Source organism: Hemiscyllium ocellatum, chromosome 2 (genome assembly GCF_020745735.1).
Source record: "Hemiscyllium ocellatum isolate sHemOce1 chromosome 2, sHemOce1.pat.X.cur, whole genome shotgun sequence".
NCBI lineage: Eukaryota > Metazoa > Chordata > Chondrichthyes > Orectolobiformes > Hemiscylliidae > Hemiscyllium > Hemiscyllium ocellatum.
In genome coordinates, this window is record NC_083402.1 from 29,500,996 (window position 1) to 29,514,317 (window position 13,322).

At 40.6% G+C, this 13,322-nt stretch overlaps 1 protein-coding gene across 7 annotated transcripts in view; it reads right to left on the reverse strand.

Annotated features, from left to right (window-relative positions):
* Positions 1 to 13,322, reverse strand: part of acsl1a (acyl-CoA synthetase long chain family member 1a) — a 151,079-nt gene that overhangs the window by 40,437 nt on the left and 97,320 nt on the right. For all 7 annotated transcript variants that reach the window (XM_060835312.1, XM_060835303.1, XM_060835322.1 and 4 more), the window contains 2 exons: positions 6,459 to 6,523; positions 1,075 to 1,176 (listed from right to left, as the gene is read on the reverse strand). In XM_060835312.1, coding sequence (XP_060691295.1) covers positions 1,075 to 1,176; positions 6,459 to 6,523 — 167 coding nt within the window. The remainder of the gene's footprint in view (positions 1 to 1,074; positions 1,177 to 6,458; positions 6,524 to 13,322) is intronic.

Consider the following 13,322-nt stretch of genomic DNA (forward strand, 5'->3'; position numbering starts at 1 on the left):
TTCAGGAAATGTAGGAGCAAATACATTTGGGCACAGTCACTTAACATAGTTTTATCACTTCACCAGCTATTCATCTATTGATAAAAAGGTAGTGACCATAATTCCCTACCGTGAAGATGGATATGTGCTAATTCAGCCAATTTTCCACAGTTGGATAAAGTGAGGCTACAATGTTTACTACATAATCTCCTTTAAGTTTGACATTAAATGAGAAATCAGGGTAGGTGTTACGGCTGCTCACTCTTTCTCAGAGTTTGTTAGGACTGTTGCTCAGATGGTTGAGACCCAAAATGTTCAATAGTTCAATATCAACCATAAATTCAAGGCAATTCAAGATTGAAAGGAGATTAATGGAGCCCTTCAAAGAGGTCAATTTATCTGTCTGATCCCAGGCATATTCTTCCAGGTTTCATATTGTGAGGGAAGTAGGGAGAGAAAAGGATAAGATCTGGTGGGTTTCAAACATGCTTTTTTTTTCAGAACTGTAAGCTGTCCCTCTAGACTTTTGGAATTATGTGGATCAGCTGTCTACTTCCAGACTTTTAATGGATTACTTTCTAGTGAAGCTTACATATATAATGTCTCATACCTGACACTTTAGGAACAGATAATAAAGACTATTAAATATATTTGCATGTCATGTGTCAAAGGTGTGATAAACATCCATGTACTTTAGATTCACACATGATCACAGTGATGTGGTGTGGTGATAATGTTACTGGACTGGCAATTCAGGCTAATTCTATGGGGACACTGGTTCAAATCCCACTATGGTAAATATGAAATTTGAATTCAATAAAACCTGGAATTAAAAAATTCTAATCTTTTTTGGATAAAACCCATCTCATTCATTAATGTCATTTAAGGAAGGGAACCTTCCAACCTTACCCAGTCTGGTTACTCCAGAGACCCATGAAAAGGAGAAATCTAAATTACCCTCTGAAAAGCCACTCAGTTCAAAAACAATTTGAGATGTGCCACAAGCACCAGCTTGCCAATGATATCCGTACACCATGTAACAACAAAGAAAAGCTACAGATTTCAACAATAAGCTCCAAAATGAAAAATACTTACTTCTGGTCTGTTCTGTGCAAATATTCCTATAAATTGGTTATTCCCTGGTCTGTACCCTTGGGTGAATAATCCTGAACCCACATGTTCTGCTCTGGACATAACCTAAAAGCCAATATAAGGAACATGAACGCAAACCATTTAATTTTCCTGTTTGGTAATGTAACTATTTACACAGAGAAAAGAAAAACTACATCAGTAAGATTTAAATCCTCAAAAACGTGATGGTCCTATTATCCCAGGTTCCAAATTATTTTTAAATTTATGTGGTAGAATACAATGATTTGTTTGCAGCGTATAGTTTACAAAGCATGCAAATGCATAATTCAATCATTTTCCATTTATGAAATGTGAGTTCCATTTCTTTCAATCAATAATATATCAATTGTATTACTTAAAGACTGAGAAAGCTACAAGCAAATCATAACATTTCTACTTCAACCATTTGACCAGAGAATAGATTTCATATCACTTTTAAAATAGACTTCAATTGCCTAGACCCCAACCTTCAGAATTTCCTCCATAAACATCACCTCCCTTAGCTTCTTTGCAACCCTTCTCCAAGCTGATCTCCCTGACCAAGCTTCTCATTAACTGTACTAATATTCTTTTGTAGCTTAGTTTCAAATTTTGGCTGATAACATTTTTATGAAGTTCTTGGACAATATATTTTAAAGGTAAATGAATGTGAGTTGTTGCAGCAGTAGTATGGAGCTCAAGAATTCAGACAACACTCTAAATCAAGACCTCAGTTTTTAAGTAGTTCTCTTGCAGGACATGAGCGCTTGCTGTCTGGGTCAGCATATGCCCCCACCCTACTTTCTCTTCTCAAGTATAATTCAGGATGGCAACATTCAATTCTAGCCTACCCAGTGACACCGACCTGATTCAAAAGAATGAAGAAAAACTGAAATATTATGGTTCAAATTCATGGTCACGACTACATTTTATATTCTCCAGCACTCACAATGAAACCTAGTTGGACTTAAGCAGGTGGGAGGGTGGGTGATGTTCTAGAGTTGGAGGGTGGCAGTGTGAAGGAAAGGAAAAATAGGGCTAGAAGCTGACTCAGGTTGCTTGTAACCTCCTTCAGTCTCAGTCATTGTTTGCAGAGGGAAAAGGAATCATTGGCAATGGTATGGAGCTTGTGGCTAGGGCAAAGAATTTCCAAATAGCTCTCACAAAGTTTAGCTGAAGTGAATTGTAGCTAATCCAAAATATAAGAACGTTAAAAATCACACATCAGGGGTACCGTCCCACAGGTTTATTTGGAAGTACTCTCTTTCGGAGCACTGCTCCTTCATCAGGTATCGTGGAACAGGATCATAAGAGACAGAATTTATAGCAAAAGATTACAGTGTCATGCAACTGATGCCAGATATTGAACAAACCTAGATTTCATCTTTTAGAATGGATTGCAGGTTTCGTTTCATTAATATGTAGATACCAGAACTTCTTTCAAGTCACATTCGTGAGATAATTTAAGGTTTTATAAATAAAAAGGTGGCATCTCAGCTCAGACAATACGTTAAAAGGTGTGAGGTTAGAGTCTGTCTGTAACACAACCTGGAGTCAGACTGGTTTTATTTCCAAAGCAGGAATTCATAAAATGTTATACGGATTAACTAATACAATGTATCTGCAAATGTAATACACACACACACACACACACACACACACACACAAATTTGCATTTGCTGGTACATTTTATTTTGCTCAAAAAGTGCACAATCTGCAGGCAGTCAATCCATGTAATACTTTATAAATTCCTACTTTGGAAATACAACCAGTCTGTCTCAAGATTGGAATACAAATGGACTTTAACCGCACACCTTTACCGTATTGTCTAAGCTGAGATGTCACCTGTTTTTATATAAAACCTCAAGTTTATCTCGAGAATGTGACTTGGAAGAAGTTCTGGGAATTTTACATTAATAGACCAAAACATGTAACCCATTCTAAAAAAAAGAGTTAACAGCAATCTAGGTTTGTTCAATGTATTGTTTCAGTTGTGTGGCACTATAATCTTTTGCTATAAATTCTGTATCTTATGATCCTGTTTCACAGCTACCTGATGAAGGAGCAGCACTCTGAAAGCTAGTAATTCCAAATAAATCTGTTGAATTATAACCTGGTGTTGTGTGATTTTTAACTTTATCCAACCCAGTCCAACACCGGCACCTCCATATCAAAGATATAAGAAAGTAGTCTTACAACATAAAGGTATTGGAGACGTCAGGGAGGTAAAGCTAGGTAGAATCATAGAAATGTACAGCATGGAAACAGGCTCTTCAGTCCAAGTTAATCATGCCAACCAGATATCCTAACCTAATTTAGTCCCATTTGCCAACACTTGGCCCATATCCCTCTAAACCCTTCCTATTCATATACCCATTCAGATGCCTTTTAAATGCTGTAGTACCAGCCTCCACCACTTCCTCTGGCCGCTCATTCCATACACGTGCCATCCTCTGCATGAAAAACATTGCCCCTTAGGTCCCTTTTACTATCTTTCCCCTCTCACCCTAAATCTATGCCCTCTAGTTTTGGATTCCTCCACCGCAGGAAAAGACTTTCTCTGTGATCCTATCCATGCCCCTCATGATTTGTAAGGTCACCCCTCAGCCTACAATGCTCCAGTGAATACAGCCTCAGCTTATTCAACTTCTCCCTTCAACTCAAATCCTCCAACCCTGGCAATATCCTTGTAAATTTTTTCTGAACCCTTTCAAGTTTCACAACATCCTTCCAATAGGAAGGAGACCAGAAGTGCATGCTATATTCCAAAAGTGGCCTAACCAATGTTCTGCACAGCCACAAGGCCTCCCAACTCCTGTACTCAATACTCTGACCAATAGAAGAAAGCATAACAAATGCCCTCTTCACTATCCTACCTAACTGCAACTCCAATTTCAAGGAGCTATGAAGCTGCACTCCAAAGTCTCAGACTCCCCAGGACCGTACCATTAAATGTATAAGTCCTGCTAAGATTTGCTTTCCCAAAATGCAGCACCTCACATTTATCTGAATTAACATCCATCTGCCACTCCTCAGCCCATTGGCCCATTTGATCAAGATCCCATTGTAATCTGAGCTAACCTTCTTCACTGTCCACTACACCTCTAATTTTGGTGTCATCTACAAACTTACTAACTATACCTCATGCTCACATCCAAATTATTTATATAAATGATGCAAAGTAGTGGATCCCGCACCAATCCTTGAGGCACTCCACTGGTCACAGGCCTCCAGTCTGAAAAGCAATCCTCCATCACCACCCTCTGTTTTCTACAGTTGAGCCAATTCTGTATCCAAATGGCTAGTTCTCCCTTTATTCCACAAGATCAATCTTCCTAACCAGTCTCCTATGAGGAAACCTTGTCAAATGCCTTACTGAAGTCGATATTGATCACGTCCACTGCTCTGTCCCCATCAATTCTCTTTGTTACTTTTTCAAAAAACTCAATCAAGTTCGTGATACGTGATTTCCCATGCACAAAGCCATGCTGACTATCTCTAATTAGTCCTTGCCTTTCCAAATACATGTACATCCTGTCCCTCAGGATTCCCTCCAACAATTCCCACAACCGATGTCAGGTCCACCAGTCTGTAGTTCCCTGGCTTTACTTTACCATCTTTCTTAAAGAGTGGTACCACATTAGCCATCCTCCACTCTTCCAGCACCTCACCTGTGACTATCAATGATACAAATATCTCAGCAATGGGCCCAGCAATCACTTTTCTACCGTCCCACAGAATCCTAGAGTACACTTGATTAGATCCTGGGGATTGATCCACTTTTAGGTGTTTCAAGACATTCCAACGCTTCCTTCTCTGTAATATGGACATTTTTCAAGATGTCACCATCCATTTCTCCACATTTTATATTTTTCATGTCCTTCTCCACAGTAAACACTGATACAAAATATTCATTTAGTATCTCCCCCCTCTCTGGCTTTACTTTACCATCTTTCTTAAAGAGTGGTACCACATTAGCCATCCTTCATTCTTCCGGCACCTCACTTGTGACTATCAATGATACAAATATCTCAGCAATGGGCCCAGCTATCAACCAAAATATTCATTTAGTATCTCCCCCATCTCTTGCAGCTCCACACATAGGCTGCCTTGCTGATCTTTGAGGGGCCCTATTCTCTTCCTAGTTATTCTTTTGTCCTTAATGTATTTGTATCCTTTGGATTCTCCTTAACCCCATTTGCCAAAGCTATCTCATGTTCCCTTTTTGCCCTCCTGATCTCCCTCTTAAAACATACTCCTACTGCTTATATATTCCTCTAAGGATTCACTCGATTTCTCCTGTCTATACCTGATATATTTTTTCTTCACCAAACCCTCAATTTCTCTCGCCATCCAGCATTCCCTACACCTACCAGCTTTTCCTTTCACCCTAACAGGAATATACTGTCTCTGGACTCTCGTTATCCTATTTCTGAAGGCTCCCCCCATTTTCCAGCTGTCCACTTTTCTGCAAACATCTGTGCCCAACCAGCTTTTGAAAGTTCTTGCCGAATACCATCAAGATTAGCCTTCATTTAGTAAAGTTTTATTAAAGTACACATTAATTTTGACTCCACATTTTCTGATGGTAATAAAGGGCCAAGGATAGATCTTTAGGAGACCCTAGAGGCAAGAGTGCCAGGATGGTTTGAGAAACTATTTCCAGAGTTACTCCAGTTTAGGACTGATTCAGAAAGAAACTACTTCAGATGTTCAGTAGCAGACAGTCACAAAAGGAGGATCAGTTTATGATTTTAAAACAATCCAGTATACGATTGGTTATTCCTGTCAAAAACTTCTGATGGATCACCAAACAGCTCCAATTCAATTTCCAAAAAAAAAATTGTGGGAAAGGATCAGCTGGTGTGGCAGTATCAATGGACAGAGGTCAGCGTTAACATTTTGGGTTCAGTTACCCTGTAAGCGGAAAATATGCCCCGCAGTCAACAGATTTCCTCAAACCTTTTAGGCCAAACAATACCTGGCCCTAACTTACCTATTAAAGTTTTCATACCTTGGATTTTCATATATGATTAGATTAGATTACTTACAGTGTGGAAAGAGGTCCTTTGGTCCAACAAGCCCACACCGACCCACCGAAGCACCACCCACCCATATCCCTTTACCTAACACTACGGGCAATTTAGCATGGCTAATTCACCTGACCTGTACATCTTTGGACTGTGGGAGGAAACCGGAGCACCCAGAGGAAACCCACGCAGACATGGGGAGAATGTGCAAACTCCACACAGTCGCCTGAGGCGGGAATTGAACACGGATCTCTGGCGCTGTGAGGCAGCAGTGCTAACCACTGTGCTGCCCTAATATCTATTAATATCCTCGCAGAATAAAGAACAAAAATTACTTACTTCTCGATAGGATATCCACTCGTAAGGCTGATTTGGTCTCCTTGACCCCAAACAAGGACCATTACCTTTAAAGCAAAGATCAAAAAGCAAACATCAATTCTCAGTTTGAAACATTATAATACACTTTGATGGGACAAGTTGATTAAAAATAATTCACAAGGATTTAAAGGTGATAAACTAACTGATCCATCTAGGTCACTTTTGCAAAAGCAGAATTTCTGAGTGATAACCAGTCTGGTCTGTTTTACTATATGAAAATGCAATATATGAATGCAAGTTCTTATTGTATGTTAATTTTAAGGCCAAGTTGTGTTTTCCCAACACATATTTCCACATGCTAACTTGATTTGACAAGAGCATGTAAACAGACATCAGAGGATCTGTGATACAAATCATGGATTATCTTTTCAAATGACAAATCTACAGCTTTGGTATTAGAAGCAAATGATGATGACAAGGATAAAACAATTGAATATTACACTTCACAATGAAGACATGTAGCCCATTAAGTTCACAGCTTTTTCTCCCAGCTTCCACCACATACCTCACCTCTTGTCTCATCTCCTGATGAAGGGCTTATGCCCGAAACGTCGAGTTTCCTATTCCTTGGATGCTGCCTGACCTGCTGTGCTTTAACCAGCAACACATTTTCAACTGTCATCTACCCTATAATGCGCTCAGCATTCCTTTAAAATATCCAAACTTTCCAACTAATAAGCTTAGTTTCTCTTCCAAAAAAAAAGTCAAGAATTTTGCTTCAATGATAGAACGTGGAATTCTTTGTTATAAACCTCTTGGAAAACAAATATCTCCCAAACTCCCTTTTAACCATTTGCGATTACTATAATTTTGTGTCCCCAGTTATAAGTGGAGGCCATCACCATTTCACATCAGTTGTAACACTGAAAACTCCATACCTAGTTCTTGTCGGAATTCAACAGCACAATCTTCAAATCTTCAAAGAGAGCTACAGAGTGAGCTGAAAATGAAGGAAGTGGGCCGGGTGGGGAAAGAGAAAGAGGAAACAAAAAAATTGCATCGCTAGAATAGGACTTTCAACAAACTGGACAGCAAATGCTCATTGCGGTTAAGTCACTCAATATTTTGGTTAATGACCAAGATTTGGGCAGAAAAAGTATATGGTCCAACTTTGCAAAATTCAGAACTGTACTAAGGAATAAGGATAATGGTAGACTTCAGGATGACATAGACACTGGTGAAATAGGAAAAATGCACTGAGGGTGAAATTTAAGTAGCAAATTGTAAAGGCTTTGATAAGAAGAATGTGCATGGGAAATATGAGCTAATTGGCATACTTTTGAAGTGGCAATACTACATAGATGTGTATCTACACAAACCGGAGAACAGGTTGACAGATTGTCTCACAAAAAAAAAGGAAACGAGATTCTTGGCCTAATTAATAAAAGCAAAGATTACAAAAAAAAAGACATGAAGTTAGGGTTAATCTTTAACTAAAAGAAAACTGAATAAATCTCTGTGGGAATTGTTATCAGCAATCACTTGCTAACAAGTAGGATTGTCCACATAGGAAAATTGTGTCACTGGTCATAGTTTCTGTGGGCCCTTATGGATCCGAGAACTGTATCACCAACCACACATTTGGAAGGTTTTTAGGGAGCTGGAAGCGGACCTTGGCCTGGAGATCATTGGCATTCCTTTATCCAGTTCCTTTTCTGTGCTTCCTTTTGTTGACAGGGGTTCTCAACAACTGAGAAAGGATCTCTCAGGAGTTGATGTCTATTTTGCATTTCTTGAGGGAAGCCTTCAAGGAATCTTTGAAGCTTTTTCCTTTCCCTCCTCTTGTCAGAGTGCCTTCCTTGAGCTAGGTGAAGAGGATTTACTTGGGTAGTCGGATCTCAGGCATCCCGAGCACATAGCCAGTCCTGTGCAGTTGGTTTTGGATGATAGTGGCCTTGATTCTGGCGCGATTGGCTGCTTCAAGGAGGCTGATGTTAGTTCACCTGGATTCACTGCATCAGCTGGAGGACATCTCAAACAGCATTGATGGTACTTAAAGGGTCTCAAGCTGCTATTTATATGTAGTCCAGGTTTCTGAGCCAGACAGAAGAATCAGAGGATCATAGAGTAGAATCATAGAATCCCTAGAGTGTGGAAACAGGCCCAACAAATCCACACTGACACTCCAAAGAGTATCACATTCCCCATTCCTCTACATTTACCCCTGACTAATGCACCTAACCTAACCTGAAGACAATGGGCAATTCAGCATGGCCAATTCAACCAACCTGCACATCTTTGGATAGTGGGAGGAAACCAGGTCACCAACAGGAAACCCACACAGACACAGAGAGAATGTGCAAACTCCACACAGACAGTTTCCCAGGGCTGGAACTGAACCTGGATCCCTGGTGCTGTGAGGCAGCAGTGCTAACCACTGAGCACTTGTGCCGCCCCTAGCATGACTGCCTGATACTCCAGTATCTTAGTATCAGCATGGACCAGGTTTTTGAAAAACTCACATCCTTAAACATTCAAATGTGGCACCCATAGACTGGATGTAAAGTTGAAACTCCATGCCGATGTCAGCATCGAGAGATAGATTCCCAGGTAGGAGAAATATCCCATGTTTAGGAGAATTTCTCTGTTGATCTGAACGGAGGGTGGAGTGGAACCTGACTTGGTTGGTAAAGGACTCAGGTCTTCTTGAAGTTGAGGCTGAGACCAATTCTTCAGTATACTTCCACAGAGGCCTTAAGCAAGGCTTGAAAATTCTCTTCCAAGAGAGTAGAGATGACGTTGTGACCACATGAAGTTCGATGAGCAAGGTCAGTGTTGTTATCTTCTTAGACTGCAACCGACTGGAGGTTGAAAAGCTCTCTGTCCAACATGTAGTCAATGTCCACACCACTGGGAAATTTGTTCATGACAAGAAGAAGAATGGTGGCAATGAAGATGGAGAAAAAAGGGTGGAGGCGATGACACATCCATGCTTGATCTCAAAGGATTCTGTCATTTTACCGTCAGTGAGGGCTGTCGCTGACATCTTGCCATGGAAAAGGCAGAGGGTGTTGATGAATTTCACTGACATCTGGTCTTTGACTCGGTCTTCCAAAGCACCTACCAACTGACAGAGCCTTGGTCAGATCGAGGAAGGCCACGTAGAATGGTTGGTGTCGTTCCTGGCATTTCTCTTGGAGTTGCCGAGCAGTGAAAATCAAATCACTATTTCCATGGTTTGATTGGAAGCCACACGGACTTTTCAGGAAGGATTTCCTCAGAGATTGGGAGAAGGTGCCTAGTGCAAATTCAAGCGATGATCTTCCATTGATGGAGAGTGGGGAATTTCCTTAGTACTTTGTGCAGATGGTGGTGATGACAGTATTCCTGTGAACAACAAGGTTTTCTTCATTGTTCCAGATTTTCAGGAGAATGGAGATGACGACTAAACTCTGCTCCTCCAAGTTTGAATATCTCCATTACAATCCCACCTACTCCTGCAACTTATCCATTCTTCACGATCAGAGGCTTCAACCTCTACCACACAACATGAGAATCCAAGATTATCTTGGATGGGAGATTACCAGAAGATGATCAGACATAGGATCAGAAATTAGGCCATTCAGCCCATCAAGTCTGCTCCATCCTACAATCATGGCTGATAAGTTTCTCAATCCCATTCTCCCACTTTCTCCCCATAACCCTTGATACTCAAGAACCTATCTATCTCAGTTTTAAATACACAGTCAATGACCTGGCCTCCACAGCCTTCTGTGGCAATGAATTCCATTGATTCACCACTCTCTGGCTGAAGAAGTTTCTCCATTGTAAAAAGGTCTTCCCTTTACTCTAAGGTTATGCCCTCAGGTCCTAGTCTCTCCTATCAATGGAAACATCTTCCCAATATCTACTCTGCTCAGGTCATTCAATATATTTCAATTCGATTCCCTTCATCCTTCTAAACTCCATTGAGTATAAACCCAGAGTCCTCAAATGTTCCGCATATGTTAAGCTTTTCATTCCTGGGACCATTCTTGTGAACCTCCCCCGAACATGCTCCAGGGCCAGTGCATCCTTCCTGAGATATGGGGCCCAAAACTGCACACAATATAGAGCAACCTCGATTATCTGAACATCGGATTTTCCAAACAGGATATGAAGGTCCCGTGAAACCATTACAACAAAGTGGTGTTACAAACAATGGTGCAACGATTGCATCTTTTGTTTATAGAACAGGGTAAATGAGGGTAACCCGCACTGAAGAAGATGTGCAAGCATTGCAGCAGAGGTGTTAATGACATTGGTGCACCAATCTCAGTCAGTCAATTGTAGCAGTCTTAAATTAATTTTAACTGACAATGGTGCAACGATCGCTTCCTTAGTTTAACTGAGGAATACCTGTATCGAAGGTATGCAAACGTTGCCGCAAAGAGGTGTTAATGACATTGGTGCACCAATGTCAGTCAATTGTAGCAGTGTTATGTTAATTTTAACACAAAAATGGCTGACATGCTGAAGGATTTAAAATGCATGACAAAATCAGTGGTGTCTTTATTCCCTCTACGACTTTGTTCCAGGTTCGTATTTGGTAAAACTGATCGAGTTTGTTATATGTACTTACCATATCTGTGAAGAGAAAGTGGATCGCAGTGATAATTGAACAGAAAAGCGAGATTTTACAGCGTCTGGATCATGGTGAAAAGGCATCAAAAGGCACAGGAACACAACATTGGGATAGCAACAGCATCCGACATCAGGCAAGCAAGACCGGCGATTGAGAAATTAATCAGCCGAAGTGACACCTCAAATGCTTTAAAAGAAAATCCATGCAGCCAGCAAAGGTCGAGTAACTTGACCGAGCTGTACTTTTGTGGCTTGCAAAGCAGCGTGAAAGGGAATTCCCGTATCTGGCCCCAGCGAATCATTGGGCTGGTTATAGTGCTTCAAACATCATCACGGCATTAGACACCTCAGCATTCTTGGAGTACAGAAGTCCATAGATTATAGCACTGTGGAAGGCAACAGCCAGAAACTGCAATCCTTTATTCATGAAGGAAAGTATGAAACTGAACAATTGTACAACAATGATGAAAGTGGATTGTTTTGGTGTGCACTGCCAAACAAAACATTTGCATCCACCACAGAAAAACAGGCGTCGGGACATAAAGTGCAGAAGGATCACATCACAATCTTCCCTGTGTCAACGCCACCAGCACTCAAATTGCCGTTTGTCTGTATCGGGCAATATGCTAATCAAGATTGCTTCAAGAACTGTAATAGGAACTCATCTCCAGTGAAATACAAAACACAAAATAAGCATGGATGATGGATCCAGGATGAAAAAACTGGACCTATGAAGATTTTGTATCTGCTGTCAGGTCACATTTGGCAAGCGTGGACTCGAGCAATGCACCCTTCTGCTTGTTGACAACACGGGGGCACACACTGTGAAAGGCAGCCAGTTAGAATCAGCAGATGGAGCTATCAAGTGTTTGTTATCACCACCAAACATCACTTCAAGGTTATAGCCACTCGATTGAGAAATCATCACAACAATGAAAAAATATAATCGCCGTAACATGTTGTGTGCAGACAATGCAGAGAAATGAGTGCAAGAAATTATGAAGGCATTCACAGTCAAGGACGCTTTGTTTATGATTGGAACTGCATCAAGCCATCGACAATTGCAGAGGGTTGATACAATGGCTTGTGTGTTGGTCGCCATGACAGTGAAGAGGACACCCATCCAGATCAAAGGCTAACCACTGACATCGAAAACTGCAGACAGCTGGGATTAGGAGACTTTGTAGAGGCCGAGATCGATGCTTGAGTGAACTGTGGCAACAACATCAGAATAGAGATATTCAGCAATGATCAGATAGTCAACATAGTCACATAAGAACAGTGGGAAAGTATGGATGCTGTGGATGGTAAGGAAAATCAGAAATCAAAATTTCCTTCAGACCCCATTAACAAAGCTTTCGATAGTTTGCAATTTTTCATTGAATGATATGAAACACAAGACAAAGTCGATGTCATTAAGTTGATGCATCTTTGCCAAATGTTATCATTCGCAAAAAAAAAGACAGCATCATCTTAAGCAATAGTGGTTGGATATTTTATTCAAAAATAATCACTGACCTCCACTTCAATGAATTTTATTTACTGTACAGGTACACAAAAAGTGATCTGACTTGTAAAATTCAAGAATTTTTAAGCGATAGTCAGTGTTTGTACAAAATTTTAGCGAATGAATGAAATAAAGACTCGAAACATGCTGTTTAACGCATTTACATGTGGTACTGCATTCTTTGTTTAAGGTCAAATCAATTATCCGAATCATCGATTTTCTGCACGAAAAACTGCCCGCCCATTGTCTTCGGATAATCGAGGTTCCTTTGTCCTCCAGATGTGATCTGACCAGAGACTTATAGGGTATCAGAAGTACATCCCTGCTTTTATATTTAAATCATCTCAAAATAAATGCCATGATTGCATTTGCCTTCCTAATTATTGTCTCAACCTGGAAGTCTGAGAGAATCCTGGACTAGAACTCCCAAGTCTCTTTGCACTTCAGACTTCGGAATTTTCTCCCCATTTAGAAACTAGCCAGAGACTCCATTCTTACCAAAGTACATGACCTCAGACTCTCTCACTTTGTACTCCATCAGCCACTTCTTTACCCACTCCTAATCAGTCCAAATCCTTCTACAGCCTCCCCACCTCCTCAATGCTACCTGCCCCTTTACCTATCTTTGTATCATCTGCAAACTTAGCCAGAATGCCCTCAGTTCCTTCATCTAGATTGTTTATGCATAAAGTGAAAAGCTGTGGTCCAGACACTGAGCCTTGCAGAACAATCAGCCTTGCAGCTGCCAACCTCAA